This window comes from Megalops cyprinoides, chromosome 15 (genome assembly GCF_013368585.1).
Source record: "Megalops cyprinoides isolate fMegCyp1 chromosome 15, fMegCyp1.pri, whole genome shotgun sequence".
In the NCBI taxonomy this organism is placed as follows: domain Eukaryota; kingdom Metazoa; phylum Chordata; class Actinopteri; order Elopiformes; family Megalopidae; genus Megalops; species Megalops cyprinoides.
Window position 1 is genome coordinate 9880416 of NC_050597.1, and position 27029 is coordinate 9907444.

Sequence of the window (27029 nt, forward strand, 5' to 3'; positions counted from 1 at the left end):
ATCAGAGGCACTGAATATTTATTTTCGTACGAAAAGAAAGGTGGATAACCAACTTCGTTTCCTTATTGGGCAAAAGGACCGTCAATTACTTGTAGAGTCAAAGGAACGTGATTCATTATTCATGATTGTGTAGCGAGCAAAGGGCGAAGCAAACGCAGGCGACAGTTATTGCACATCTTTTACATCAGCAAAGGAAAACTGGTGAGTTGCTTTAACGACAAAGTTTATTTCATCGTTTTTTCTGTAGGCTGATAATACTTCGATTTTGGTCATTTTTTTACATATCATTACGGCGGTTTAGCAAAATATGCAAGGAATCATTCTGAAGTACAGATGGCAGTTAGCAAAGTACTATAATGATCATACCCCATGAACAGTTTAAATTTTACAAATGTTGTCAAAACTAGGGGACAAGCAAAACTTAGGGGTGTGCCATAATTATAAACTGGACCCTTAATATAGAATCTCGTGCAACTTGCACATAGAACTATAAGATTATACTCTTTTGTGAAATGGACAGAATACCCTTCCCAGGGCAGTAGATTTAGGGCACATAGCCATAATTGCTTATTGTGTCCTGTTTGGTCGTTGAAACGTCTTGACATAGTCCTGTGCATTTGATGACTTTTACCTTGGGAGGGCTGATCTTATCTTACACTCTGCTACCACCGTGGGGTGAAAACACACCACTGCATGGAGTAAAAATTACAATTTGGACGCTCTTCTTTTTCTTTGAAAAAATCATGTTGAATATCAAATATCTCCGTCTGATATGTGCATTATTTTGCAAAACTATGGTGTACAAATGTACAAATGAAATAACTTGGGTAAATGTAATGTCACTCAAAACTTTTTGTTTAAATTTAAAAATTAAACCGAAATTAATTTAAAAACTATTTAATATTATTATTTTTCATCTTCGTGACAGTAACTTGTGACAGACACTATTACAAGCATGCACGTAGTTATATGAGCATCTACAGTACAGTACCAGCACTGTCCCAGGGTATGGCTATCACAAAATTTTGCAGAAGAGCCCCAGGAATGACCCTTTTTCAACCTCAGAGTGGTTAAGAGGACATTTACCTCCAAGGCTGAAGAAACACTAAGGGCCTGAGGGGTAGACGCACGGCATGCCCTTCTCTACAACTGACAAATGAGAAGCCAGCTGCCAAGACACAGGTAACCCCAGTTTAAGATCCTTGAAACCCTGCATTCCAAGTTCATACCATTTGGCACATACCTGGAACAAACTTGCCTCCCATACCTGCCCAGATCCACACTTCCCCATTTAGTAAAAGGTCTCAGCCTCATGAAGACTGACACCTGTCTCGTAAGTTAACATTTTCTATAGATTCTTCGGAAATAAACTTCTGCCATAAATCCCTATATTTTTGGCATCTACTCTTCATACTGATAATATGTCAGTACTAACTCATGGCCACATGTTCTGGTGAGGGGTCAGGGTTAGAAATGTTGTCTTTGTGAACCCTAGGAAAGGTTTTTCAGGCCATCCTGTTCAGAACTAGAAGTATCTAGAGCAGTCTAGACTACAGCCCCAGCTCAAAACACTTAGGCAATGCTCAGGCTATAAAAATTGCAGGAGATAATGTTGGCCAGGTTTAGACACTTGTCTAACAGAGTAGGTATTTGTTTCTTGATAAAAGGAAAATAGAATATATTGTGTTCCTAGTCACACTTCGGTTGGGGGGGGGGGGGGAGAGAGAGAGAGAGAGTCTATATTAGACTATACAGTCTATTAAGTTTATAGTATACATGTCACCAACATCGTTTTGATATGTCAATGTAACCCATCGATGTTAATTACAAATATCATGGAGGAAGAAGTTGCCCGTAAGTGCTGAACTGGAACCATATTCCAGGACCAAAATGTAATCATGAAACATAATAAGTCAAACAGCAAAACTGGTCCTAGGTCAGCGCTTTTGGGAAATCTCTGCCTGGAGCTTTAAGAACAGGCTGGAACGGAAATGACATCAGCAGGAAATACGTAAGCCGTTTGACGATCGTCATAAATTTAAAATATTTGGTTTAATGAAGTAGTAAAAAACCAAATATATCATATAATTACCAAAATTAAGTGAGATCAGAGAAGGCGAATTTCTTATTTTCGGGGCAAACGCCATACTTCGGTAAAGGCCGGCAGGTTGGCTTCCGCTTCTGGTTTCCCATGATGCAGTGTAAGGGGGAAAATTCAAACAACTCTTGCGGAGCCGGAGAGCGAGAGATGGCGGAGGTTCAGGAGAGGGAGGCTCTCCGAGACGGGGAAGGCGAAGAAGAGAAACAAGAAAGCGATTTCAGAAGGGCATCAGACGGGTGTATAGAGATCCGAAATGACACACGGGAACGTGATGCCAAAAGTGGGTACGATGAGCCCGTGGTGGCGGCGTCTGAACAATTCCCATCGGAAAGCCTGTGCAAAAATAGCAGGACACCCTGCAAAGACGAATTGGCATCACACATCACTGGGGAGGAGTGCAGTGATGAATCAACAGATGAATCCAAGTCCAAAGAAAACTGTCGGGACAATGATGAGAACAAGGAGAATCGTGACATCCCCGGCATGTGTGGACTGACAGTGGCAGGTGTGTTCCTGGACGGCGGGTTTGAATCTTGAAACTGGTACCTAGCTAGCATGGCACTATGGCTATTTTAGTCGCCAAGCTAGCCAAGTTAGTCTGTCTGGTTAATTTGCTACTTGTGTCATAGCTAGTATGCTAGCTGCATGGGTACAGTTAGGTAGGTAGCTACTTATTATGAGGTGTCAAAGTTGGCGCATCGTCCGTCAGTTTCAATATTCACTGGTGAATGTTACCACCATAGTCTTTAATTGTGGTTCGTTGTGTGGCTATAATGTCTGAGTCACGTCTATAGCGAGTTATAAGGTTATAGACAGTATGTGGTACTGTTGATCTACACTTACATTAAACGGGTAGCTACAAACGTTAGCTAAATAACGTGGTAACTTGGCTAGTTCTCTTGAAAATGACAGCACTAGCTGGAGTTGGAATAGTTATTGAACTTTTGATGTTACTGTCTTGTGACTACGTGACTGCTTATGGAAAACCTGACCAAATGGAGTTAAGAAGCATAAATCCAGTTGACACAGCTATTTAACTCACCTTTGAGGAAGAAGTGACAGTTTTCTCAATCTACTGCCGGACAGATGGGGTGTTTTTTCACACTATGTCTGGGGGGTAGTCCAGTCTGTCGTCTGGGTTTCGTTTCTGTGGTGCAGTGTTTCGCAGACGCCCGTTACCTTTAAATACTATTTTCAGTTTCTACCACTCAAAACATCAAGTGAAGTACTTGAAAACACGCATTTGGTTATTAAAATGAGCTTTACCTGGACATTCAAGTAACATTTGAATGCAGTGAAAGCAAATAAAATGCTATATATATATGCATATACTGTGTCGCAGGAATTTGGAAGACTTGGCTAGTTACTGTATTCACATCAACACCATAAATTTATGTCATGTGCGCTTGTCTGAACGGACTGTTGTTTCTCTCGATTGCTTGAAACTCTCAGACCCCTCACCAGAACGCGTGGCCAGGCTGAAGAAAGCAGCAAACGCTGTGGCGTCTCAGGTAACACAGACTCAGGTAGGGACAGACAAGGAGGCAGCGCAGAAGAACAGGGAGGACGGCTGTGTCGCTGTTGTGTTCCCCGGCACAGTCACGCAGGACAGCTGCTGCAAGTTTGTCTGCGAGATTCTTAAGTGTGTCCTCTACCAGCGGCAGCAGCTGCCCATGACTTACGACCAGCTGGTGTTCTTTCAGAAGAGGCAGCAAGCAGCCAGTTCGGTGAGTGAAACTTGATATCTGGATGCTTTGTTTAAGCATAACAGCAACTGCTATATTGTTTGATTAAACAATGAGATCACTATTCAGTTGCTTTGATCAGTATTCAAATGCTTGTTTAATCCTCTAGAAATATTCCAAAAGGAGGTCACAAGAGCCCTGTTAGAAATATTTTACTTAATATTTACTGGCAAATGATAACCTGTGATGGGCTGTATTGCTGTATCAGTACTCTTACTGTTATTCAAAGTGCCACTTTTAAGATTCTGATGGACTACAATATCTTTCAATATTTTGTGACCCTGAACACATGCCAGGAATATGGAGCAGCTCCTGTGCTTTTACCTCTTCGTGTTTTGGTGTTTTGATGTTTTGGTTGGAACGCATATGAAAGGTCTGGTGATGTTTGAAATTGAACCAGTCTCTGCTTCTCCCCCATGTGAAGAGTGAGGAGGGGGTGGGCTGGAAGCCGGCAAAGCCCAATGGCTGGGACTGGCGCAGGTGCCAGCGCACGCTGCAGGAGCTGGAGGAGGTGCTGCAGCAGCTGGAGACATTCTTCTCCCTCAGCCTGGTGCCGCGGGTCCTTCTGCTGCTGGGGGGAACCATCATGCTGCCCAAAGAGTTGTATGAGGTCAACATGGAGAACCTGACCCCTGGGGCTGGAGAGAGCAGCCTGCGCACCTCCGCCTGCCTGCGCCAGATCTTCCGCACCCTGTTCGTGGCCGACATCCTGTCGGACGCTCGGCCCGTCCGCCTCATGGCTACCACCGTCATGGTGCTGGGTCACCGGAATTGTGGCGTGGGCTGGTTCCGGCCAAAGCTGGACTACCGGGTGCCGACACGGGTGAAGAGGCAGGTCATCTCCCTGTCCTGTGACCCCTCGCTCAGCGGTCTGCTTCAGGGACAGCCGGCAGACTGGGAGGACTATGTGTGGTTCCAAGCCCCAGTGACAATCAAGGGGTTTTGCAAATGATGCACTTGAGAAAGGGAAGCAGTTTTTAAATTAAATGGCTTTGAGACTGGAAAGATTTGGGAGGGAGGTGGAGGGGGTTAAAGGCATTAGTGACTTCCTCACCCTTTCTTTGACTCAGGGGCCTCAAGACTTTCTCAGTGTCAGAGCCCAGAGGTGCTGTATTTTAAAGAGATGAATGTAAATTCTATGAATGGTTGGTGCACAGCATCCACTTGCTTCTGTGCTTTTAATGGATATGCTTAGGTATTTAATTTTAGCTGTATTTAGCAAGAAGTAGGAAATCATGTGTGGTGTGGATCCATTCCTCATGAACTCTGAAAGTCTAATGGACCAATGACAGTGATCACATCATCATTTGACAAGTGCTTGTATGTCTGTTTCCTCTCATCTCCTATCAGTTCTGAAACATAATTGAATTATTTGGGTTTAACTAACTTCTGTGCTCACATGGCATTAATAATCACACCATTTTGTTGATTTTTACACATTATGTGCCTGAATCAACAACCTCTTTTGCTTTACTTTTGGTGTGATTTTCATGAGCTGTGTGTATAAAGCATATTGATCTTGTTTTATTAATACTGTTGTATGTATTATAGGCCTAAGTACATAAATCAATGCATCCACAAACATGCATACGTTGTTATTGCTGCAAGGAACTTTTTTACCAATAGGGTGTTTTGTATTCTTAGCTTTAATTTGAATATTTGCAATTTAATAATATAATCATTATAAGCAGGTGTCTTTACAAATCTGCTTTGCATCACAGAGTAATTTACTCCATTACAACCTGAAATTGATCAGACGTGAGTTCATTGAGTTCAGACGCTTAAATTCATTTCCCTTTTCCCCTAGGGCATTTCTAGGTAAGTGGTAGTTGGGGAAAGTGTTCCTGGTTAGCACTAGATGTGTGTCTCCACTGTGGGACTGAGTTACTTCTTAAGGAAGTGATGACAAAGTAACACCTGCCTGCAAGGCATCAACAGAAAATGGGCAGGAGAAACATCACTGAAAAAGTAAGAGAGATTCCCCTATATGCTCATTTTTATCTCTCAGTAAGTAAATGTCAGCTACTATGGGAAGGAAAGAGGGGAAAAAATCTTTCCCTACTCCACATAAGGTCTTAGCTGGTACTAATTTTCTGAAAATAAGTTATGTAGACAGAAATGTCGTGGCTTGTTCATGCTCAGGTTACAGCACATTAGTAGAAGGATATAAAAGGTCTATGTTAATATTTATATAAAGTAATTCATACATCACAAATTAGCTGCAGTGTAATTCACTGAGAGACAGTACTTTTGTTCTGTCTGATTGGCATGATTCAGTACTTGTCACTGCTCCGGTGAGTGTGCCATTGCTATAACACCAAAGCTGTCATTCAGTTGATCAGTGTATGCGTAAGTATACAGATTATACATTTTCCACTTTCTTGACGAACTGCTTGAAGTCGTCGGCAAGCAGCTGTGGTTCCTCAAAGGCAGCAAAGTGACCCCCGCGGGGCATGTAGGAGTAGGAATGGATGTTTTTGTACTTCCAGCGAGCCCATGTCAGGGGGCAGTGAAGCATTTCGTGCGGAAATGCTGCCAGCCCCGTAGGCACATACACCCCCGTCCTGAGGAAGGACAAAACCCAGGTTACCCCACCAGAGCAGGATTTCTCACATAATGCAGAACTTCTGTGTCCCCAGCCAGACTTTAGCTTTTGACCTAATCACTCTCCTGTCTTCCTACAACTTTAGATACCTTTAGCAGGTAAGGTCAAGTTTTCTGCGAGCTCCACAAACCATAGTATATATAGTTGGTACAGCACATTGAAAAAGACAACCCAGATGGAAGGAAGGTTTTCACAGCCTCATGTGCAGCTAAGTATGAAGAATATTAAATAGTGTTTACATAGAAAATGCATTTCCATTACAAGTAACTGCTTTCTTCTTTAAAGGGTAGCAATAGGCTCACAGTCAGATTACACCCTGAATGGAAGGCTGTACCCACATGGGGGACAATTTGAAGACATTATTGAATGTAGACAGCATGCATTTGAACGGTACGAGGGAGCCTGAATACTTGCTGGAAACAATACACAGCCAGGGACAAAAATGCTTACTCCTCACAGAGCCAGACTGAAAACCAAACTTCCATACACCTAAAAGCTGGGAGATATTTGGATTAATGGTGAGTACTTGATCTGGACATCGCTGTTAGGCCATTAAGCGTTACACACTGCTTTATCACAGTGATCCTGACACAGATTCAGCCTTTCTCTAAAATCACTAAAAGCAATGAGTTATTGCTACTACAAATGTATGTACTGTATGTAGCTTTCACTTAAGTTAAATCTTGATAATTGAACTGTGCCCATTGTCTTTCATCTTCACATATGCATTAGAGTCATTCATTTATCATGCAATGGACTACAATAATTGTTTTAGAGTGATTGACAAACGGTGCTATTCTCTTCTTGACAAACTATATTAAAGCACTATTTTACACTCTGTAAAGTAACTAAATACTAGGGGAGATTTACCCGCTTTACAAAATCTCTGCTGTGTCTTCTCAAAGTGTATGAGACAAATGTAAAGGTGTCCAAAAACAACATTTAACACAACGAAAATTCATATCTATAAATCTCATGAACCCTCTTCTGGAAACTTCACTGACGTTGATTTTACCTGGCATCCACTCTCGTCTGAATGTTCTCCTTCATGTTCTCTTTGTAAAAGCGCATTGAGGACACTGCAGATCCCGTAGTCCAATACAGCATTACATTAGTCAGGAGATCATCCAGGGTAAACTTTCTGAAACAAAATAAATCCCCTTTTCAATAAACAGAGGCAAATCCTGAGCGGTGTGTCGAATCAAAATACCAACTACGCAAAATGAATTTTTAGAAAACTAAGACTGAATGATAACTACAGACTTTTAAGTGAACAGAGAGGTTAAAATACAATTCCTTACCTCTCCAATCCCCCATCTTCCAGATCTCTGTGTTGGAAATCAGTCCAAGTGGAGAACTTCTCCAGGAGGTAGGCTGCCAGACCCACAGGAGAGTTGTTCACTGCACAGCCTGCAGGGGGAGACAGAGTCCATATTGAAGCCATAGTGACACCTTTAGACCACTAATCTCAAATGGCCTGAAATGCCTTGAAGCACGCCAGCTCCTAATTGTAATTATTTTCAAGATATACGGTGGTCATGCTGCCCTCACCTGCAGTGTCAGGCTTGGTGGCTTGGATGTGCAGGTACCCTGACTCCCTCAGCATCTCGTACACGTTCCTCTCCATGTAGGGGAAGAGCCGTCTGACGTCCTCCCGGGTTAAGCCCACCAGGAAAGGCAGGTAAGGCCCAATGATCAAGGCCAGCAGCATGCCCATCCCTCCGCGTGTCACAGGGAACATGTTCAAGTGCAGGCCCTTCACTGACCTGCAGAAAAGCAGAGAGGAGCCTCTTCAGCTTTATAACGAATTGATCAGATTAGCATTAGGATCACTAATGCTGATCAATGATATCAGCATTAGGAACACTTAGGTAATCAATAATATTAGCATGAGGAACATTACCGCTAAAAAATAACACCAGTATGAGGAAAACTAGAACTGTACACAGTCATTATTTCAACTGCAGACTACATTCTTACTATGTCTTCAATCTTTTAAATGTTTGATTCAGATCCTCCATGCAGGTAGTTATTGATGTGCACACTGGTGCAAATGTATTAAATCACTGTGCATGCTCAGTATTAAGACAAAAGAGAAAATGCAAAAAAAAAAAAACATGACAGAGGTCCCTCCTCTGCTAACCACAGGCTGCTTTAGAAATAATTAACATTCATACATAATGATGCTGATCGATTATCATCTTGTAGCGGGAACAACAACCCTCTAAGAACCTGCGTACTAAAAGTCTCACTCTGGTTTCATCTGGGCCATGTTGGTGGTGATGAGGGAGCCCCAGTCGCCGCCCTGCAGGTAGAACTGGGAAAAGCCCAGCCGCTCCATCAGCTTCAGGAAGACCCGCGCAGCCGCCATGCTGTTAAATCCTGAGAGAAACCAGGAGAACTCACATGAACTTGAGGCTTAGACTCGAGCAATCCAATTATGAGATTTGGAGAATATAAACAGTATCAAATTTATTTTCTCTTAGTCCTTCATGCAAATGCTTTGCATGGCAGCCTTGATCTCTTTTCACTGACCTTTTACATCTAAAAACATCTAAAATACTGGTGGCAGATCATTTCAGAAACAACATAGGGAATGAACTCTTTATAATCTGGCTGCAGGATGCCATGTGTGCACAAAAAGAATTAAACATTATTATGATTAGAAAGCAGTTCCATCTTAAGAGTATGTGGTGTGCATCATAAACAAAAATGCAACCCTTACATACGATTCCCATCTTGGTGTTTTTACAGTAAAGTCTGTCCTGTTTGGAATAATTCCACACACCTTTTGGCCATCTCTGCAATCATGCCCCACTGAAGCCCTTACCCTGCTTGTGGGGGGCCTCAGAGAAGCCATACCCAGGGATGGACGGACAGATCACCTCAAACACTAGGCCATCCTGGGACTCAGTCAGCAATGGCAAGATCCTGTAGAATTCAAAAAAGGACCCAGGCCACCCGTGGACCAGCATTAGGGGTCGGACCACCTGGCCGTCCCGCTGGTGGGTGGGGCGCACCCGGACAAAGTGCACGTCCAACCCTGGAGGACGGAAACAGTTGGTCCACAAGTCATTTATTTACACAGCTCACATCTATTATGACACCAGCACTGCAGTACAACAGTCATCATGTCTGCACTTATACATCCTAAACCTTCACTGAAAATAAAAGGCTTATTCTCTTGTTACACACTAGTATATTACTCCTACTATAGATACAATGCCCACCTTCAATTTTGGTTTTAAAGTGAGGGTATTTGTTGAGGACCTTAACTTGCTTCTTCCAGTCAAACTGGTTCCTCCAATAGGACACCACTTTTTTGAGGTAAGTGGAATTGAAACCATAGTGAAAGCGTACGTCTTCTAGTGGGTCAGTGAACCTAGTCTGGTCAATACGATTGTACAGATCCTAAGGAAAGGGAAACATGTTTTACAACGACTTTCCATTGCAGCTACTGCGTAAATGTTTCAAACAAAGATACAAAGATAACGATGTAAGTACCATTATAAGACAGGATACCACAAGCTCCCTGTGATTGTCTTAACATGCACCAATTACTGTATGATCCTGGATGTCAGTCTATACCTGAATTTCCTCATCGGACGTGCTGACCACAAAGGGGTAGATGTTTTCATCCTCTGAGAGTGGCTTTGCACCTGCTCCCCACCAGCCATCGCCCATGGGGATGGTCTTTGTCCTCTTCCGACGAAACAGGAGGAGCGTCATCAGCCCCCCCACTCCCACTGCACTTGAAATGGCCAGGATCTTTAGCCTGGGGGGGTCCCAGCTGGAGAGGGCCTGTCTGTAAATTACATGTAACATGACAGGCTGTGCCTCATTGCATGTAGTCTTACACTGAATGTCTTTCTGGTCTATTTCTCTCTTCAAAGTGGTTTACTTTTACATCATCAACGATGATAATCTCCTGGGGAAAGTCCTATACGTTTGTGACACTGTAGCTAAATTGTTTATTTATCCTATACATAAAGATACAATCAGTAAACTCGGGTCATTGTAAAATTATTCAAGTAACATTTTACTTTTATTGATATGCATGTATTTATTGCAAAGTGCAAAGCATAATTACTTAAAATTACTATGAGTGCTGTTACTAGTATCACATTAGCTACACTCATGTATCTTTTCCCTGTCTGATGAATGACTCAGGTGACAAATCTGTTCAAATCTGTTGTTTTTTTTTTTAGGCCAGCGTTTCAAGATTACAATTACAATCAAAGTGAAAATGTCAAAAATTCATTCTCGTGCCAGAGTGTATAACTACAGTTACGCACTGATCTTGCAATAACATTTACTTAAAAGGGAAGGAATCTGAACCACTGTTCAAAACAGTGCAGGAGATTCAGTAGTCCCACGTTGACCTTTCAAAAGTTAATCTTCCTTTGAGTGCCAAAATGGCGAAATTAAAGTGCAACACCCAAGCCTGTTTGAATTATCCGTTTGTGTGTCTGGCTCTCGCGGAGTAACAAGTTCGGTGCAGTTAGCCAAGCGCGCTGCTGTTTCATTGCGACTTGCTATTAGTTAAAATCTGTAATAATCTGATGTCCGCATTATGCAAAATACCTATGTAGTTCACTCGATCCTTATCATCACGATAGTTAGGACAACCATAGCCCTGTCTACAAGGCAACACCTACGTAACAGGTAGAACAACAGGTAGAACAACGGGTCAACTCATGCATTTATCTAAACAACTACAGCATAATTATAATTTGGTTATAATTTAATTTACTCACTGGAAAGCCTCAAGAGTCAGCATGACTACTGGAATATTTCGACAAGAGCAACACCTCGGGGTAGTTAAAACAAAACTACTGAAGAGCCCGCTTAGCTGTCCAGGGTTTCTGGGTGTACTGACGTAGAGACACGAGTAAGCTATTAATATGCAAAAGTTCGAGCAGGGTATACCAGCACTGCCGACATGTGGTGAAGGTGGGTATATATTCAATATCCATTTATCTTCCTTTGGATTCTGTTTCCCAGTACCCACCATCTCTACCCCTATTCGTGTAACGCTACCAAAGACGTGTTTTATCTGTCACACTGAAGCTGTGGACTCATTTGTAAGATACTCGTACTAATAAGCATCCCAGACGTTGAAACAAACAGAATAAGCCATTAGATAAAGTAGGAGCCAGCAGGAGAATAAAAGCCACAAAACAAGGAGTCACAAAATTTCACACTGAAGGATATTCAACAAATTGAGGGGCTGACAAACTTTTTAATGTTTAATTCTGTTGCATGTGTTCCAGTCACTATGCTGTATTGTTTCAGGGTCCTCTATTGCACCAGAGAGCCCTAATGCCAAGGCTACATTAGCGGCACTGATCCTCCAGGAGGTGGCTTGAGAAATCAGAGTTCGGCACAGCCAGCACAACAAAGCGACAGGTCATCGTCTGAAAAAGAAGAATAAATCATTACAGTGCACTTCTTCTTAAAAATTAAAACATGCAAGAATGAAAATTGCAAGCATTTATAACCTCACTACTAGGTCATTTGGAAATAATAAGGAAATTCCAATTACATGAGTTACATTTCACAAAAAAGCCACAGAGGCATTTTTTGTTACTGGTTTCTGGGGGGTGGGAGAAGTGGGGAAGGGAAGATAAAACCAGGATTATTTTCCAGTGTGGTCTGATAAAAAGGTACAAAGGACTTAACAGGCTGTCGTACTGCCGTCTCCATTTTCCCCTTGGCCCACTCAGACCAGTGCAAAATTGACAAACTAAAAAGACTCCGCTCTAGTTGGCCTGTGCTCATTATGAGCCCAGCTCACCTTTCCTGAACTCTGCAGGCTGCAATCCTTCAGGTTCACATTGGGTTGGTTCTTGCAGATGGTCTGTCCTACCTCCACAGTCATGGTGTATTTCATGTACGAAGGAGGGTAAATCTAGGAGCCAAAAAATAAAAGGTCATCTATGACTACCTCATTGGTTCATGAAGAAACAAGGGCACCCTGAAGAGAAGCCAGTCTTCCCCGTTAACATACAATACATCATACAAAAGACACACTCATTTCTACAGATCTCCTTCCACAAGGCTAACGTTTGCATAGCTTAAGTCTCACCAGTCAGTCAAAATAGCTATACAGTCAGTAAAATCTGAAATGTCAGCACAAAGTATTACCTGTGTAAAAGTTCTTCAAAAAAGACTCAGTGCTTCTACACTTAGACATTTACTAAAACAAAAAGTGTCCCAGATAGTACCCTACCCTTTGTTCTTTGGCAAGATAAGCTTGATATATCAATATGTGCACATATAAGAAATTTAATTATGAAAACAAATTGTTCAGACCAGTATTCTGCCTATTGTCTAATCTGTACTTCTGCCTTTACTTCCACTGGAAAGTTTTTACATAAAATATCTTTGTCTGAATTAAAAAAAAACATTGTCAGTGATTGTTCTGCTGATAGAACCCAGCTTAAAGAAGCTTTTGTAGTCCACTTAGTGAATCTCTTAAAAACATAAAGACTCCAGTCAAATACCACTGTCTCCTTTTGCTGAAACAAGAGAGAATAATCATGTTTTCCTTCATAACTAAGTTTGATAATCAGCATCAGTTTTGTTGACTATTTTGTAACTTTTTTATGAGCTTCTGTGACACAGCCAATCAATTTATATAACGTACACATTTATAAGTAAATCAAATTATCATGTTCAGACAACTGTGTGGTTTACCTGAGCGCTGACAGACTGGATGGCCATCACTCTGTAGGCATAGGCATAACTGTTCATCCTGTTGTAGGTTTCAACAGCAAAATTTGCCACTTGCTGCACCTGGGGGCTGCTGGGGCTAAGGACTTCAGAGTCGGCACATGCCGACCGAGAAATGAAGGCGGCAGCCAGCAGAAGAAGGAGAAATCTAGTCATCTCTGGAGGCTGAAGGTTGAGGGACCGAGTATGGGATCGAGCACAGGGATCACTGGGTATTTATGTGCGTTTAATCTAAGCGATACTGCCTCAGTCTTTAATTTAGATACAGAAAAGCACAAGCTTTGCAGATTTTTGGAACCAGTAAAATGCCCACAACAGCATTTTTACAAAGTACGTTCTTAGAATTCACAGCTGAACAATAACCTTTCATTTATCTCATTTATCTTATTTACAGTTCATATCAAACAAGGAAGGTTGAATAAGAACTGAACTGGTAGACAGCTGACTTGCAGTGTGAACATTATATTTACAGAGTAAGCAGAATGTGCATTAATGATTTAAAAATGAGCAAATATTATATCAGGGAGCAATGAAAGACTACACTTTTAACATGGCCAGTTTCCAGAGCAGTAATATGGATAGATGAACATCCTGCACAGAGCAATCAGAAAACTGTGAAAAGTGAAAAAAAGAGCATTCACATGAATCCAAGCAGTACAAACGTGCTTTATGAGAACAATACACCTTTTTATTGCAGAGTGCAAAACAAAAACATTTCATCTGGTTAAGACTTTCATCTGCATTAGAGAATCATGTGACAGTAATACCTATTAGACACACTTGGGGCTGTCAGTGTGAAAATATTAATGGGGGTATTGATGAAGAGGAGGCATAGGAAAGAGCTAAGAACAGACGGCCGTTTAGCGAGTATGATAAATCCGGTGCGATTAGAAAACTAGATTGGAAAATTCTAGGTAATTTTAGCTTTGAGGAAACAGCTTTAACATTGAAAATATAGCAAATGCTAACTGAAAACTATGAGACGCTTAATAAAGCTAATGAAAACATAACGAACCATGTAATGTAACATGCGCACTACATAGCATAAAAATTATTTAACATGCGAAAGGGTTAAGGAAACGCATTGGCAAAAAGGTAAACCCCATGAAAGTTCTGATGTTTGCAAGTTCTTACATCACCTCATTTATGTTCTCTACAGCTACGAAGGAAACGTGTTTTAGTCATGTGTTTGAATTATTAAGAACGAGAAAAGTGTAAAAATATATACATTGTTGAAGATGTAGGAGGCGGAGTGTCCCCTGATGGCATATAAGAGCGTAGGCCTATGTGCCGGGGCTGAGCCCCAGACAGCCCTGGCCCAATTTAACCCCTGGTTATACATGCTTTCAATTTTCATTCTTGCATGTTTTAATTTTCAAGAAGCAGTGCACTGTAATGATTTATTCTTCTTTTTCAGACGATGACCTGTCGCTTTGTAGTGCTGGCTGTGCCGAACTCTGATTTCTCAAGCCACCTCCTGGAGGATCAGTGCCGCTAATGTAGCCTTGGCATTAGGGCTCTCTGGTGCAATAGAGGACCCTGAAACAATACAGCATAGTGACTGGAACACATGCAACAGAATTAAACATTAAAACGTTTGTCAGCCCCTCAATTTGTTGAATATCCTTCAGTGTGAAATTTGTGACTCCTTGTTTTGTGGCTTTTATTCTCCTGCTGGCTCCTACTTTATCTAATGGCTTATTCTGTTTGTTTCAACGTCTGGGATGCTTCTTAGTACGAGTATCTTACAAATGAGTCCACAGCTTCAGTGTGACAGATAAAACACGTCTTTGGTAGCGTTACACGAACAGGGGTAGAGATGGTGGGTACTGGGAAACAGAATCCAAAGGAAGAGAAATGGATATTGAATATATACCCACCTTCACCACATGTCGGCTTTTGCATATTAATAGCTTACTCGTGTCTCTACGTCGGTACACCCAGAAACCCTGGACAGCTAAGCGGGCTCTTCGGTAGTTTTGTTTTAACTACCCCGAGGTGTTGCTCTTGTCGAAATATTCCAGTAGTCATGCTGACTCTTGAGGCTTTGCAGTGAGTAAATTAGATTATAACCAATTACCGTAGTTATTTAGATAAATGCATGAGTTGACCCGTTGTTCTACCTGTTACGCATAGGTGTAGCCTTGTAGACAGGGCTGTGGTTGTCTTACCTATCGTGATGATAAGGATCGAGTGAACTACATAGGTATTTTGCATAATGCGGACATCAGACTATTACAGATTTTAACTAATAGCAAGTCGCAATGAAACAGCAGCGCGCTTGGCTAACTGCACCGAATTTGTTACTCAGCGAGAGCCAGACACGGACACAAACGGATAATTCAAACAGGCTTACGTGTTGCACTTTAATTTCGCCATTTTGGCACTCAAAGGAGGATTAACTTTTGAAAGGTCAACGTGGGACTACTGATTCTCCTGCACTGTTTTGAACAGTGGTTCAGATTCCTTCCCTGTTAAGTAAATGTCATTATTGCAAGATCAGTACGTAACTGTAGTTATACACTCTGGCACGAGAATGAATTTTTGACATTTTCACTCTGACCTTTGGTTGTAATTGTAATCTTGGGAAAAAAAAACAGATTTGAACAGATTTGTCACCTGAGTCATTCATCAGACAGGGAAAAGATACATGAGTGTAGCTAATGTGATACTAGTAACAGCACTCATGAGCATAATTTTAAGTAATTATGCTTTGCACTTTGCAATAAATACATGCATATCAATAAAAGTAAAATGTTACTTGAATAATTTTCCAATGACCCGAGTTTACTGTTTTGTAGCTTTATGTATAGGATAAATAAACAATTTAGCTACAGTGTCACAAACGTATAGGACTTTTCCCAGGAGATTATCATCGTTGATGATGTAAAAGTAAACCACTTTGAAGAGAGAAATAGACCAGAAAGACATTCAGTGTAAGACTACATGCAATGAGGCACAGCCTGTCATGTTACATGTAATTTACAGACAGGCCCTCTCCAGCTGGGACTCCCCCAGGCTAAAGATCCTGGCCATTTCAAGTGCAGTGGGAGTGGGGGGGCTGATGATGCTCCTCCTGTTTCGTCGGAAGAGGACAAAGACCATCCCCATGGGCGACGGCTGGTGGGGAGCAGGTGCAAAGCCACTCTCAGAGGATGAAAACATCTACCCCTTTGTGGTCAGCACGTCCGATGAGGAAATTCAGGTATAGACTGACATCCAGGATCATACAGTAATTGGTGAATGTTAAGACAATCACAGGGAGCTTGTGGTGTCCTGTCTTACAATGGTACTTACATTGTTATCTTTGTAGTTTGAAACATTTACACAGTAGCTGCAATGGAAAGTCGTTGTAAAATATGTTTGGTATCTGTTTCCTTAGGATCTGTACAATCGTATTGACCAGACCAGGTTCACTGACCCACTAGAAGACGTACGCTTTCACTATGGTTTTAACTCCACCTACCTCAAAAAAGTGGTGTCCTATTGGAGGAACCAGTTTGACTGGAAGAAGCAAGTTAAGGTCCTCAACAAATACCCTCACTTTAAAACCAAAATTGAAGGTGGGCATTGTATCTATAGTAGGAGTAATATACTAGTGTGTAACAAGAGAATAAGCCTTTTATTTTCAGGATGTTTAGGATTTATAAGTTTATTTGAACCTTATAAGATTTATAAGGTTTAGGATGTATAAGTGCAGACATGATGACTGTTGTACTGCAGTGCTGGTATCATAATAGATGTGAGCTGTGTAAATAAATGACTTGTGGATCAACTGTTTCCATCCTGTAGGGCTGGACGTGCACTTTGTCCGGGTGCGCCCCACCCACCAGCGGGACGGCCAGGTGGTCCGACCCCTGATGCTGGTCCACGGGTGGGGTGGGTCCTTTTTTGAATTCTACAGGATCTTGCCATTGCTGACTGAGTCCCAGGATTGCCTAGTGTTTGAGGTGATCTGTCCATCCATCCCTGGGTATGGCTTCTCTGAGGCCCCCCACAAGCAGGGTAAGGGCTTCAATGGGGCATGATTGCAGAGTTGGTCAAAAGGTGTGTGGAATTATTCCAAAAATTATTCCAAACAGGACAGAGGGAAAGACACCAAGATGGGAATCGTATGTAAGGGTTGCATTTTTGTTTATGATGCACACCACATACTCTTAAGATGAAACTGCTTTCTAATCATAATAATGTTTAATTCTTTTTGTGCACACATGGCATCCTGCAGCCAGATTATAAAGAGTTCATTCCCTATGTTGTTTCTGAAATGAATTGCCACCAGTAGTCTACAGGTGCAGGCTGAACTCCACAAACACAAACAAACGTATGTGAAAGTAATCTTGTTGGCTAATGCAATTGAACACAACTACTTTGATTCGTATTCATAATTCACATTAACACAGGATGTTTCACCATGTTTCAGTAATTGAAACACTGAGGTCCAGCACTTTTCAGATGCAGAAGCCATTAAGTGTACTTTACAGAGGTTAATATAGAGTTTATGACTGACATATTGAATAAAAAATTATTTTAAGAAATAATTCAGATTCCCAGCTTGCCATGAAGGGAACAAAATGTGAAAAAATAAATATGGAAAAGTAAATGCCCTTCATATATTTTATGTTTGGCAAAGTCCAACCTGTATATGGGTATGTCTTTTTTTATTTTTGGAGTTATGCATTCATACACATTTTAAGTTATCTATGTGAAATTGCAGATGTTTCTAGATGTAAAAGGTCAGTGAAAAGAGATCCAGGCTGCCATGTAAAGCATTTGCATGAAGTACTAAGAGAAAATAAATTTGATAGTATTTATGTTCTCCAAATCTCATAATTTAATCTCATAACTCATTTGTTTAAGTCTAAGCCTCAAGTTCATGTAAATTCTCCTGGTTTCTCTCAGGATTTAACAGCATGGCGGCTGCGCGGGTCTTCCTGAAGCTGATGGAGCGGCTGGGCTTTTCCCAGTTCTACCTGCAGGGCGGCGACTGGGGCTCCCTCATCACCACCAACATGGCCCAGATGAAACCAGAGTGAGACTTTTAGTACGCAGGTTCTTAGAGGGTTGTTGTTCCTGCTACAAGATGAGAATCGATCAGCATCATTATGTATGGATGTTAATTATTTCTAAAGCAGCCTGTGGTTAGCAGAGGAGGGACTTCTGTCAGGTTTTTTTTGCATTTTCTCTTTTGTCTTAATACTGAGCATGCACAGTGATTTAATACATTTGCACCAGTGTGCACACCAATAACTACCTGCATGGAGGATCTGAATCAAACATTTTAAAAATTGAAGACATCGTGAGAATGTAGTCTGCAGCTGAAGTAATGACTGTGTACAGTTCTAGTTTTCCTCATACTGGTGTTATTTTTTAGCGGTAATGTTCCTCATGCTAATATTATTGATTACCTAAGTGTTCCTAATGCTGATATCATTGATCAGCATTAGTGATCCTGATGCTGATCTGATCAATTAGTTATAAACCTGAAGAGGTTCCTCTCTGCCTTTCTGCAGGTCAGTGAAAGGCCTGCACTTGAACATATTCCCTGTGATGCGAGGAGGGGTGGGCATGCTGCTGGCCGTGATCATCGGGCCTTACCTGCCTTTCCTGGTGGGCTTAACCCGGGAGGACGTCAGACGGCTCTTCCCCTACATGGAGAGGAACGTGTACGATATGCTGAGGGAGTCAGGGTACCTGCACATCCAAGCCACCAAGCCTGACACTGTAGGTGAGAGCAGCATGACCACCATATTTCTTGAAAATAATTACGATTAGGAGCTGGCGTGCTTCAAGGCATTTCAGTCCCATGCTTTTTGGACTACAAAAACTGGACTAATGCTGTAAAAGAAACAGATAGTTCAGCAGGGGAACAACCTGAGAAGCAGGATACTATGACAAGTTCAGACAGGTTCAGCTATGCAGGAAAGGGCTTTCAGGTCAGTGGCCTAAAGGTGTCACTATGGCTTCAATATGGACTCTGTCTCCCCCTGCAGGCTGTGCAGTGAACAACTCTCCTGTGGGTCTGGCAGCCTACCTCCTGGAGAAGTTCTCCACTTGGACTGATTTCCAAAACAGAGATCTGGAAGATGGGGGATTGGAGAGGTAAGAGCCAGGAATTGTATTTTAACCTCTCTGTTAACTTAAAAGTTTGTAGTTATCATTCAGTCTTAGTTTTCTAAAAATTCATTTTGCGTAGTTGGTATTTTGATTCGACACACCGCTCAGGATTTGCCTCTGTTTATTGAAAAGGGGATTTATTTTGTTTCAGAAAGTTTACCCTGGATGATCTCCTGACTAATGTAATGCTGTATTGGACTACGGGATCTGTAGTGTCCTCAATGCGCTTCTACAAAGAGAACATGAAGGAGAACATTCAGACGAGAGTGGATGCCAGGTAAAATCAACGTCAGTGAAGTTTCCAGAAGAGGGTTCATGACATTTTATAGATATGAATTTTCGTTGTGTTAAATGTTGTTTTTGGACACCTTTACATTTGTCTCATACACTTGGAGAAGACACAGCAGAGATTTTCTAAAGTGAGTAAATCTCCCCTAGTATTTAGTTACTTTACAGAAAAATGTATACTCAATTGTTCAGATAGTACCTGCTGCATATGTAGTTTGTCAAGAAGAGAATAGCACCGTTTTATGTCAGTCACTCTAAAACAATTATTGTAGTCCATTGCATGATAAATGAATGACTCTAATGCATATGTGAAGATGAAAGACAATGGGTGCAGTTCAATTATCAAGATTTAACTTAAGTGAAAACTACATACAGTACATACATTTGTAGTAGCAATAACTCAATTGTTTTTAGTGATTTTAGAGAAAGGCTGAATCTGTGTCAGGATCACTGTGATAAAGCAGTGTGTAACGCTTAATGGCCTAACAGCGATGTCCAGATCAAGGACTCGCCATTAATCCAAATACCTCCCAGCTTTTAGGTGTATGGAAGCTTGGTTTTCAGTCTGGCTCTGTGAGAAGTAAGCATTTTTGTCCCTGGCTGTGTATTGTTTCCAGCAAGTATTTAGGCTCCCTCGTACTGTTCAAATGCATGCTGTCTACATTCAATAATGTCTTCAAATTGTCCCCCATGTGGGTACAGCCTTCCATTCAGGGTTTAATCTGACTGTGAGCCTATTGTTTTTGGTGCTCACCACAACCCTTTAAAGAAGAAAGCAGTTACTTGTAATGGAAATGCATTTTCTATGTAAACACTATTTAATATTCTTCATACTTAGCTGCACATGAGGCTGTGAAAACCTTCCTTCCATCTGGGTTGTCTTTTTCAGTGTGCTGTACCAACTATATATACTATGGTTTGTGGAGCTTGCAGAAAACTTGACCTTACCTGCTAAAGGTATCTAAAGTTGTAGGAAGACAGGAGAGTGATTAGGTCAAAAGCTAAAGTCTGGCTGGGGACACAGAAGTTCTGCATTATGTGAGAAATCCTGCTCTGGTAGGGTAACCTGGGTTTTGTCCTTCCTCAGGACGGGGGTGTATGTGCCTACGGGGCTGGCAGTATTTCCGCACGAAATGCTTCACTGCCCCCTGACATGGGCTCGCTGGAGGTACAAAAACATCCAGTCCTACTCCTACATGCCCCGCGGGGGTCACTTTGCTGCCTTTGAGGAACCACAGCTGCTTGCCGACGACTTCAAGCAGTTCGTCAAGAAAGTGGAAGATGTATAATCTATACACTTACGCATACACTGATCAACTGAATGACAGCTTTGGTGTTATAGCAATGGCACACTCACCAGAGTGGTGAATCATGCCAATCAGACAGATCAAAAACACTGTCTCTCAGTGAATTACACTGCAGCTAATTTGTGATGTATGAATTACTTTATATAAACATGAACATAGACCTTTTATACCCTTCTTCTACTAATGTGCTGTACCCTGAAATTTAGCAAAAATGTACCACTATCGGGTAGTTCTAACGAGCATGAACAAGCCACAAAACTTCTGTCTACATAACTTATTTTCAGAGAATTTTCAGATAAGACCTTGTGTGAAGCAGAGAAAGAAATATTAATGGGGGTATTAATGAAGAGGAGGCATAGGAAAGAGCTAAGAACAGACCACTTAACATTTCTTATGTATGTAGTGTAGGGAGTCCTGTTAAATGAAGAAAAGAGAATTCAAGATTTATGAGGCTAACAGGCCAGCTCCATTGTCCAGACCACAACCTACTTCAACAGTACAGAATTACATCTGTTAGTCAAATTAGTTAGTCATCTGTTAGTCAAATTAGTATTACCTTTAATCAGTAGTTAGCCACAAATAGTGCTATCCAGTGATATGCATGTCAAAGCTGAGGTGGGATGATGGCAAGATGGGTGTGGTGAATCTGAGTAGGGGCTCAGCGTCATTTGGTACATAGAGATAACAATGCTATGTTATAGTGAAACGGAGGAGGCAGTTGCACTCATTCACTGGGTTCAGGGTAATGTTGTCACAGTGGTGGCGGTCAGAACACACAGGAGTCAGGCATCCAGTTCAGTGCTTTATTGAGTGTGTGTGTGTGTGTGTGTGTGTGTGTGTGTGCGTGCGTGTGCGTGTGTGCGCACGCGCGGGTGTTTGCATGTGTGTTATCAGCATTGACGCACACAACAACACAACAATCTGTGTCAAAGAGTTTGATGTCTCCAGCTCTTCACTCCACAGGGACTGGTGCAGCACTGAAGTGGGGGAAGTCACCACAACTTTTATCATGTTCAAAATCCCTGGCTCTGTTTGGGTTCTTATTAGTGGCAATTGGATATGGACAGGTCAGAGGGCAAATGGTGGTGTGAACTCCTTACTCTTCTAAACAACTCTTTCAAATTTCCACCACCAACACTATCTTTATCACTTCATATTAATGTGGCTCTGTAATGCTGTTCCATCCATTTTAAAACTCTGGTTTTCATGTCATTACTTCTGCACCATTTCTTTTGGCTAAATTAACACATACCCTTTCTCTGACCTACAAACACCACTTCTCATACCAAAATCCTGAGTTGAGTTTTTTCTGCTGAAGGGGGGCAGTGTGTGGTGCAGAGATTGGAGCAAAAAAAAAAAAAAAAAAACTAGGTTGACACTAGTACTTTCAGATTCAGCTTCATAAATGTGCTATATAGACAACTGACTACAAGCCTCTCTACAATAATGTCTCGATTCCCAATGCCCAATGTGCAACGTAATTGTACAGTTAAACATTAAAGGCACGATAAACATTCCCAACGTCAGAATATTAAAACATTAATCGCCGTGCTACAGTCTCCTTTAAACATTTTGCATTGAAACAATCATCTAGACAACTATTCAATTTTTTTTTTGTTCAAATATAAAAATATATCAATCTGTATCTTAAAAATATATAACCTTAACCTATATAATAGAACTTAACAACCTGGGTAATGTTGCTGCCATTTTTAAAGCGCACATTCAAACGACCCGTAATGCCATTTAGCGTAGCCTACTGCTGTGCTGTGGAGTCAACATTGCACAACACTGTCCACCAATGGGAGGAAAATTTCAGATCCACTAATCCGTGCCGTGTGTGCTGCCCCCCTCGGCAGAAAGCAGTAGGCGTTAGCGCTTATATAACCATCGAAGCACAAGCTTTTTCAATATTCAGTCGACACTGTCGGAGAAGGGCGTTTGTTTCGAAAATGGCAGTGTGCTGGAAAATAATGGTGCCGCTCCTCGCTGCCTTCTTGGCGGTGGCGAGTGCCGGTCTCGTCGGTGGGCCCATGGACGCGGACATTAATGAACAAGGCGTCAAAGACGCCTTGCAGTTTGCGGTTGTGCAGCACAACAAAGCGAGCAACGACATGTTTGTGAGCCAAGTGAAAAAAGTAATCAAGGTGCAGAAACAGGTTAGTGGTTGGTATTTTCAGTCAAAAACACGGCAGGGTGGAGGTTCAGTCGTCCTTGCCTTGAGTAGGCTAAAGGATACATTACGCCTATTTAAAATAAGATATTATTATTATTGTTGTTGTTGTTGTTGTTATTAGGCTATTATTGTTGTTGTCGTCGTCACTCGTCGTATGTAGGCTAGTCTTCCTACAATTTGCCATTATTATAAACTGAACATAGCAAATGTTTTTGTAGTCAGTGGGTCTTCAGTGGTTTAAATTGAGAAAATGTTATTCTAAAATCATCTTAACTGTCCGGTCAAAAAAATCTGCTACATATAAAAATATATTGAATGACGAAATGAAATGTTGGTAGTTAAAGGTTAAATGAGAGGTTCTGGGCTTTAAAAACGGTGAAACGAAAGTGTACGTGTCTGAAAGTGTTTTTCTAAAACAAAGAAACAAAAACACGGTCATCTCGCCTAACCGACAGGATCAGTTCTGAGAACGGGGATTAGCTAATCTTATTGCCCCACATTTCAGATGGGAAACCACGGAAAAACCCACGAGTCAGTCCTTATTTATGTGTTTATTACTGCACTTTGAAAAATTACGAGTACCTAAGAACAATTTTTGTTGATTTGTAGTCTAATTTATAACAGTCGTGTGTAAATCACTATACGAAGAAGTTCGATTTTCCGTTGCTGTTGTTGTTGTTGATTAGGTGTCGTCACTGAAGCAGTAGCTTGATTCCGCATTTGTCAGGTCACAAGTCAAGTACAAGTTGGATAGTACTGCTGTTTCATGTTGAAATTTGAGGAAGTTGGCTATGTTCACATTTGTTCATTAGTCAGATGTAATGTTTAATGTTGTACTTTTTTGTTGTGTTTGTGTACCTGTTTTCACTATTTAATTTGAATGGAGATTTGAAACAAATTGACAAATTGATTGTGTTATTAGTAGCGGAATATGGATATCCTCATATTGTCAAAATGATACATTAAATTTTAAGGGGTGTTAGTTCCTTACTAGTAATTTTGTATCTAGGCTTTGTATTAATTAATTCCAACCACAAAAATTACTATCATCATGACCTTCATGTCTATGGAAATGGATGGGGGCAACACTGGTGTATACTGACGATTCAAAACGTTGTTTCATCAAAGTGGTTGAGCTGTTAAGCATTGCATGCTTTGAATTGATAGCAGGCCTATCTTATTGCTGAGCCTGGATTTATTTCTTCTTTTGGCCACTGTAAGCCTATTATTTATTCTGAGAACCCCCAAAGTCACCTCTGTCAGCCCACTGTCAGATGTTGAAAATGCAATGTATGAAATTGCTTTTTTTTCCATCACAGGTTGTTGCTGGCTTGAAGTACATCTTCACAGTGCAGATGGCCCGGACCTCCTGCAAGAAGGGCGGAGTTGAGAAGCTGTGCAATTTCCACGAGGACCCCCAGGTTGCACAGGTAATGTGTCCTCAACACTCATTTTATGTACATGTCATTTCCAATACAGACACACTGTATGCACAATTACCAGGTGTAATGGAAGAGTCACATATACATATATATAAATGACATACTGTATATTAAATATTTACTTGGTTACCTTGTCTTTTCAGTTCTTTGATTTCGTAATTATTAATTCAACTGTATTCAGTATTCAGTAAACGTTAGCCTGCTTTTATTAATTTACTCTGACATTACAATGTCAGTCGCCCCAAATGTCAGTAGTAAATACATATCTTGGTATTGGCTGTTGCATGGAGTACCCTCATATTGATGTCAATCACCAAGTTTTTGGTGGAGATGCTTCTTTTGGCTGCAGTTGCTTACAGGAACCCATATAAACAGTACAATAAATAGACAAAAATATATGTATATATTGACCATCTTGAGACTGTGTAATGTGAACATGTCCCACCCTGGCTCGTTCTTTTACATTCTGTGTTTTACAGAATGTCACCCAGGCTGACTTTTTTGAAACTGTTAAGAATGGTGCCCACACGTTGGTACAGAGCTCTAAGAAAAGGATTGTGAGCATACAAATGCACAACATTTTTGACACTCTCAGTCACTATCCTAACCTGACCAAAAGGTCAAAACATTATCTCCTCACTGATAAACCACTTCCTTGGAGCTTCATATTGTACCAGTTCACACGCACCATACCTTAGTATGTGAATGGTATTTTTGCCAGAATTAAGTTGATGTGTGTTTACAACTTTTCTAAACTAATCCAAAATTTTGTAATCTTTGTTTCAGCCCTACGAATGCACTTTTGAGGTGTGGAGCCGCCCCTGGTTGAGCGACATCCAAGTGGTGAAGAACACCTGCAACAAATAGGAGTCTGGAGAACTAGTTTCCTGCATTACTTTAAACTCCACTCACCAAATATATTAACACCATACCTTTTGTTGTCGTTGGCTCATAACTAATCCATTGATGTATCAAGAGTATTGCTTTTCCAGTGTTTTAAAAAACCTTTTAAATATTTTAGTTCAGTGTTTCCTTTGGGGAGATTTTAAATGCAGACAAATTGAGTTGAATTGGTAGTTCAAGCTATGCAATCAAATCAGACATAAATGAATTAAAATAAATGGTTGTTAAAATGTTGCTGTCTTTTCTTCCTACCCTTGATGTTACTTTACATTATTGGCATTTAGCAGATGCTATTATCTAGAGCAACTTATATGTTGTTTTTTTATGTTATCCATTTATACAGGTGGGTATTTACTGAGGCACTTGTGGGTTAAGTCCCTAGCCCAAGGGTTCAGCAGCAGTGCCCCCATGGGCAATCGAACCAGCAGGCTTTCAGTTATGAGTCCTGCTCCTTAACCACTATGCTACACTGCCACCCCTGCTGTTACCAGGCCATGACATGGTTTAGGCATATGTATGTTCTGTCTAGTTTGATATGGAGGTACATTTATTTGTCAGGGTTTTTATTTGGTTCATTTTACATCACAAAGCTTGAAATGGCTCATTTATGACCAACAGCAACTACGGTTGTATTGCTCCTCCAAGTTTAGCAATATACACTAACACAAAATGCCATGCTAAGTTATTTTCAGTTACATTACTGTGCCTTATACACCACATTTAGCATAAAGACATAAAAAGATGAGCTCATGCATATCTTATATTGATAACTGTAAATAAGACTTTGAACTCACGGTTAGTTGACCGCAAGTGTATTTACTCTGTACCAGTACAGCATGACACTGTAGTTGCTCTTCACAAAGTGTTGGTCAAAACTGGGTAATGGAAAATAAAACCCTACATATAGATATTTAAAACACAATAAAACAACTTCTCATAGACATTGTCCTTTTGGGGAAAAAGTCAAACACTAAAATACAATGCTAAGAAAGTGTTCAAACACATTTTAAGATTTGGTTCCTGCTGTCATAGATTGGATTAGAATATCATAATGACCCAACTGCTTCAGTCATTACATATAAAAATGCATCACAACTCAGGTTAATCAGGGAAACTTGGCAGGGGTGGCTACTCTCACCTATTTTCTCCAGCCATCAAACCACATCTGTATGGATCCTGACAACTTCTATAACAATAAAGAAAACCTCATGCCCGTCATCTGTGTATGTATCACTTACCCCCACCAGGACTGATAGGTGTAAATCTTTTTCAGTGTATGAGATTAGTTGCAATGATAATGAATTGATGGTGGTAACGTCATTTGAAGACACGGGCAGTTTCTGCTGTCGGCCCTTTTTAACTTAACATATTATTAAGACATATATCTAGGCACAGCAGTAAAAAGAACATTAACACGCCTGAAACTTTCCCAGGGTGAGAAAACAGAGCATTTTAAATAAAATTTAGATTTTTGAAATACACTTCTCACCTTAGTAGTAGGGTGCATACACAGAATTATATCATAATCACAATGATATCCATGCCTGTCCCCAGCAGGAAAAATGCGGTTTATTTAAGTCCCTTAAAACGCAGTTTTGGATTTCAACTGCAGC

The 27029-nt window shown here is 41.0% G+C and overlaps 5 protein-coding genes across 6 annotated transcripts; 3 read left to right on the top strand and 2 right to left on the bottom strand.

Moving 5' to 3' along the window:
* Positions 1–2248: 2248 nt before the first annotated feature.
* LOC118790312 (MAD2L1 binding protein) lies at positions 2249–4910 on the top strand. Its single transcript, XM_036547221.1, has 3 exons — positions 2249–2606; positions 3554–3828; positions 4271–4910. The coding sequence occupies exons 1-3, from the start codon at positions 2249–2251 to the stop codon at positions 4796–4798; spliced, it is 1161 nt and encodes a 386-aa protein (XP_036403114.1). The 3' UTR covers positions 4799–4910.
* A 697-nt stretch (positions 4911–5607) lies between these two features.
* Positions 5608–11328, bottom strand: ephx5 (epoxide hydrolase 5). Its single transcript, XM_036546852.1, has 9 exons — positions 11209–11328; positions 10040–10256; positions 9682–9862; positions 9282–9494; positions 8704–8833; positions 8003–8217; positions 7753–7861; positions 7467–7592; positions 5608–6410 (listed from the first exon to the last, which is right to left on the bottom strand). The coding sequence occupies exons 1-9, from the start codon at positions 11229–11231 to the stop codon at positions 6209–6211; spliced, it is 1416 nt and encodes a 471-aa protein (XP_036402745.1). The 5' UTR covers positions 11232–11328; the 3' UTR covers positions 5608–6208.
* Positions 11329–11680: 352 nt separating this feature from the next.
* LOC118789659 (cystatin-M-like) lies at positions 11681–13422 on the bottom strand. The gene is made up of 3 exons (XM_036546160.1): positions 13151–13422; positions 12249–12362; positions 11681–11868 (listed from the first exon to the last, which is right to left on the bottom strand). The coding sequence occupies exons 1-3, from the start codon at positions 13340–13342 to the stop codon at positions 11788–11790; spliced, it is 387 nt and encodes a 128-aa protein (XP_036402053.1). The 5' UTR covers positions 13343–13422; the 3' UTR covers positions 11681–11787.
* Positions 13423–14526: 1104 nt separating this feature from the next.
* LOC118790415 (epoxide hydrolase 1-like) lies at positions 14527–20877 on the top strand. Of its 2 annotated transcripts, none has more exons than XM_036547318.1 (9): positions 14527–14551; positions 16234–16391; positions 16569–16749; positions 16979–17191; positions 18086–18215; positions 18697–18911; positions 19177–19285; positions 19452–19577; positions 20676–20877. In XM_036547318.1, exons 1-9 carry the CDS (start codon positions 14527–14529, stop codon positions 20875–20877), a joined length of 1359 nt encoding a protein of 452 aa, XP_036403211.1. The 2 variants fall into 2 exon arrangements, with proteins under 2 accessions (XP_036403211.1, XP_036403210.1); XM_036547317.1 differs by lacking the exon at positions 14527–14551 and adding an exon at positions 15170–15238 and having other exon boundaries at positions 16175–16391.
* Positions 20878–22761: 1884 nt separating this feature from the next.
* On the top strand, positions 22762–25650 carry LOC118789986 (cystatin-like). The gene is made up of 3 exons (XM_036546761.1): positions 22762–23054; positions 24391–24501; positions 25300–25650. The coding sequence occupies exons 1-3, from the start codon at positions 22848–22850 to the stop codon at positions 25378–25380; spliced, it is 399 nt and encodes a 132-aa protein (XP_036402654.1). The 5' UTR covers positions 22762–22847; the 3' UTR covers positions 25381–25650.
* The last annotated feature ends 1379 nt before the right edge of the window (positions 25651–27029 follow it).

Excerpts from the sequence above, each read along its gene's own strand:
- LOC118790312 (XM_036547221.1), top strand. The coding sequence starts at position 2,249 with ATGGCGGAGGTTCAGGAGAGGGAGGCTCTCCGAGACGGGGAAGGCGAA. Across the intron at positions 2,607-3,553 it reads GTGTGGACTGACAGTGGCAG|ACCCCTCACCAGAACGCGTG; the intron begins GTGTGTTCCTGG and ends TGAAACTCTCAG. Across the intron at positions 3,829-4,270 it reads GGCAGCAAGCAGCCAGTTCG|AGTGAGGAGGGGGTGGGCTG; the intron begins GTGAGTGAAACT and ends CCCCATGTGAAG.
- ephx5 (XM_036546852.1), bottom strand. The coding sequence starts at position 11,231 with ATGCTGACTCTTGAGGCTTTCCA. Across the intron at positions 8,834-9,281 it reads TGAGGCCCCCCACAAGCAGG|GATTTAACAGCATGGCGGCT; the intron begins GTAAGGGCTTCA and ends GGTTTCTCTCAG. Across the intron at positions 8,218-8,703 it reads ATGGCCCAGATGAAACCAGA|GTCAGTGAAGGGCCTGCACT; the intron begins GTGAGACTTTTA and ends GCTTTTCTGCAG.
- LOC118789659 (XM_036546160.1), bottom strand. The coding sequence starts at position 13,342 with ATGACTAGATTTCTCCTTCTTCTGCTGGCTGCCGCCTTCATTTCTCGG. Across the intron at positions 12,363-13,150 it reads TCCAGTCTGTCAGCGCTCAG|ATTTACCCTCCTTCGTACAT; the intron begins GTAAACCACACA and ends TTTGGCTCCTAG. Across the intron at positions 11,869-12,248 it reads GCCTGCAGAGTTCAGGAAAG|ACGATGACCTGTCGCTTTGT; the intron begins GTGAGCTGGGCT and ends CTTCTTTTTCAG.
- LOC118790415 (XM_036547317.1), top strand. The coding sequence starts at position 15,216 with ATGCTGACTCTTGAGGCTTTGCA. Across the intron at positions 16,750-16,978 it reads CTTTAAAACCAAAATTGAAG|GGCTGGACGTGCACTTTGTC; the intron begins GTGGGCATTGTA and ends TCCATCCTGTAG. Across the intron at positions 19,578-20,675 it reads CAGACGAGAGTGGATGCCAG|GACGGGGGTGTATGTGCCTA; the intron begins GTAAAATCAACG and ends GTCCTTCCTCAG.
- LOC118789986 (XM_036546761.1), top strand. The coding sequence starts at position 22,848 with ATGGCAGTGTGCTGGAAAATAATGGTGCCGCTCCTCGCTGCCTTCTTG. Across the intron at positions 23,055-24,390 it reads TAATCAAGGTGCAGAAACAG|GTTGTTGCTGGCTTGAAGTA; the intron begins GTTAGTGGTTGG and ends TTTCCATCACAG. Across the intron at positions 24,502-25,299 it reads AGGACCCCCAGGTTGCACAG|CCCTACGAATGCACTTTTGA; the intron begins GTAATGTGTCCT and ends TCTTTGTTTCAG.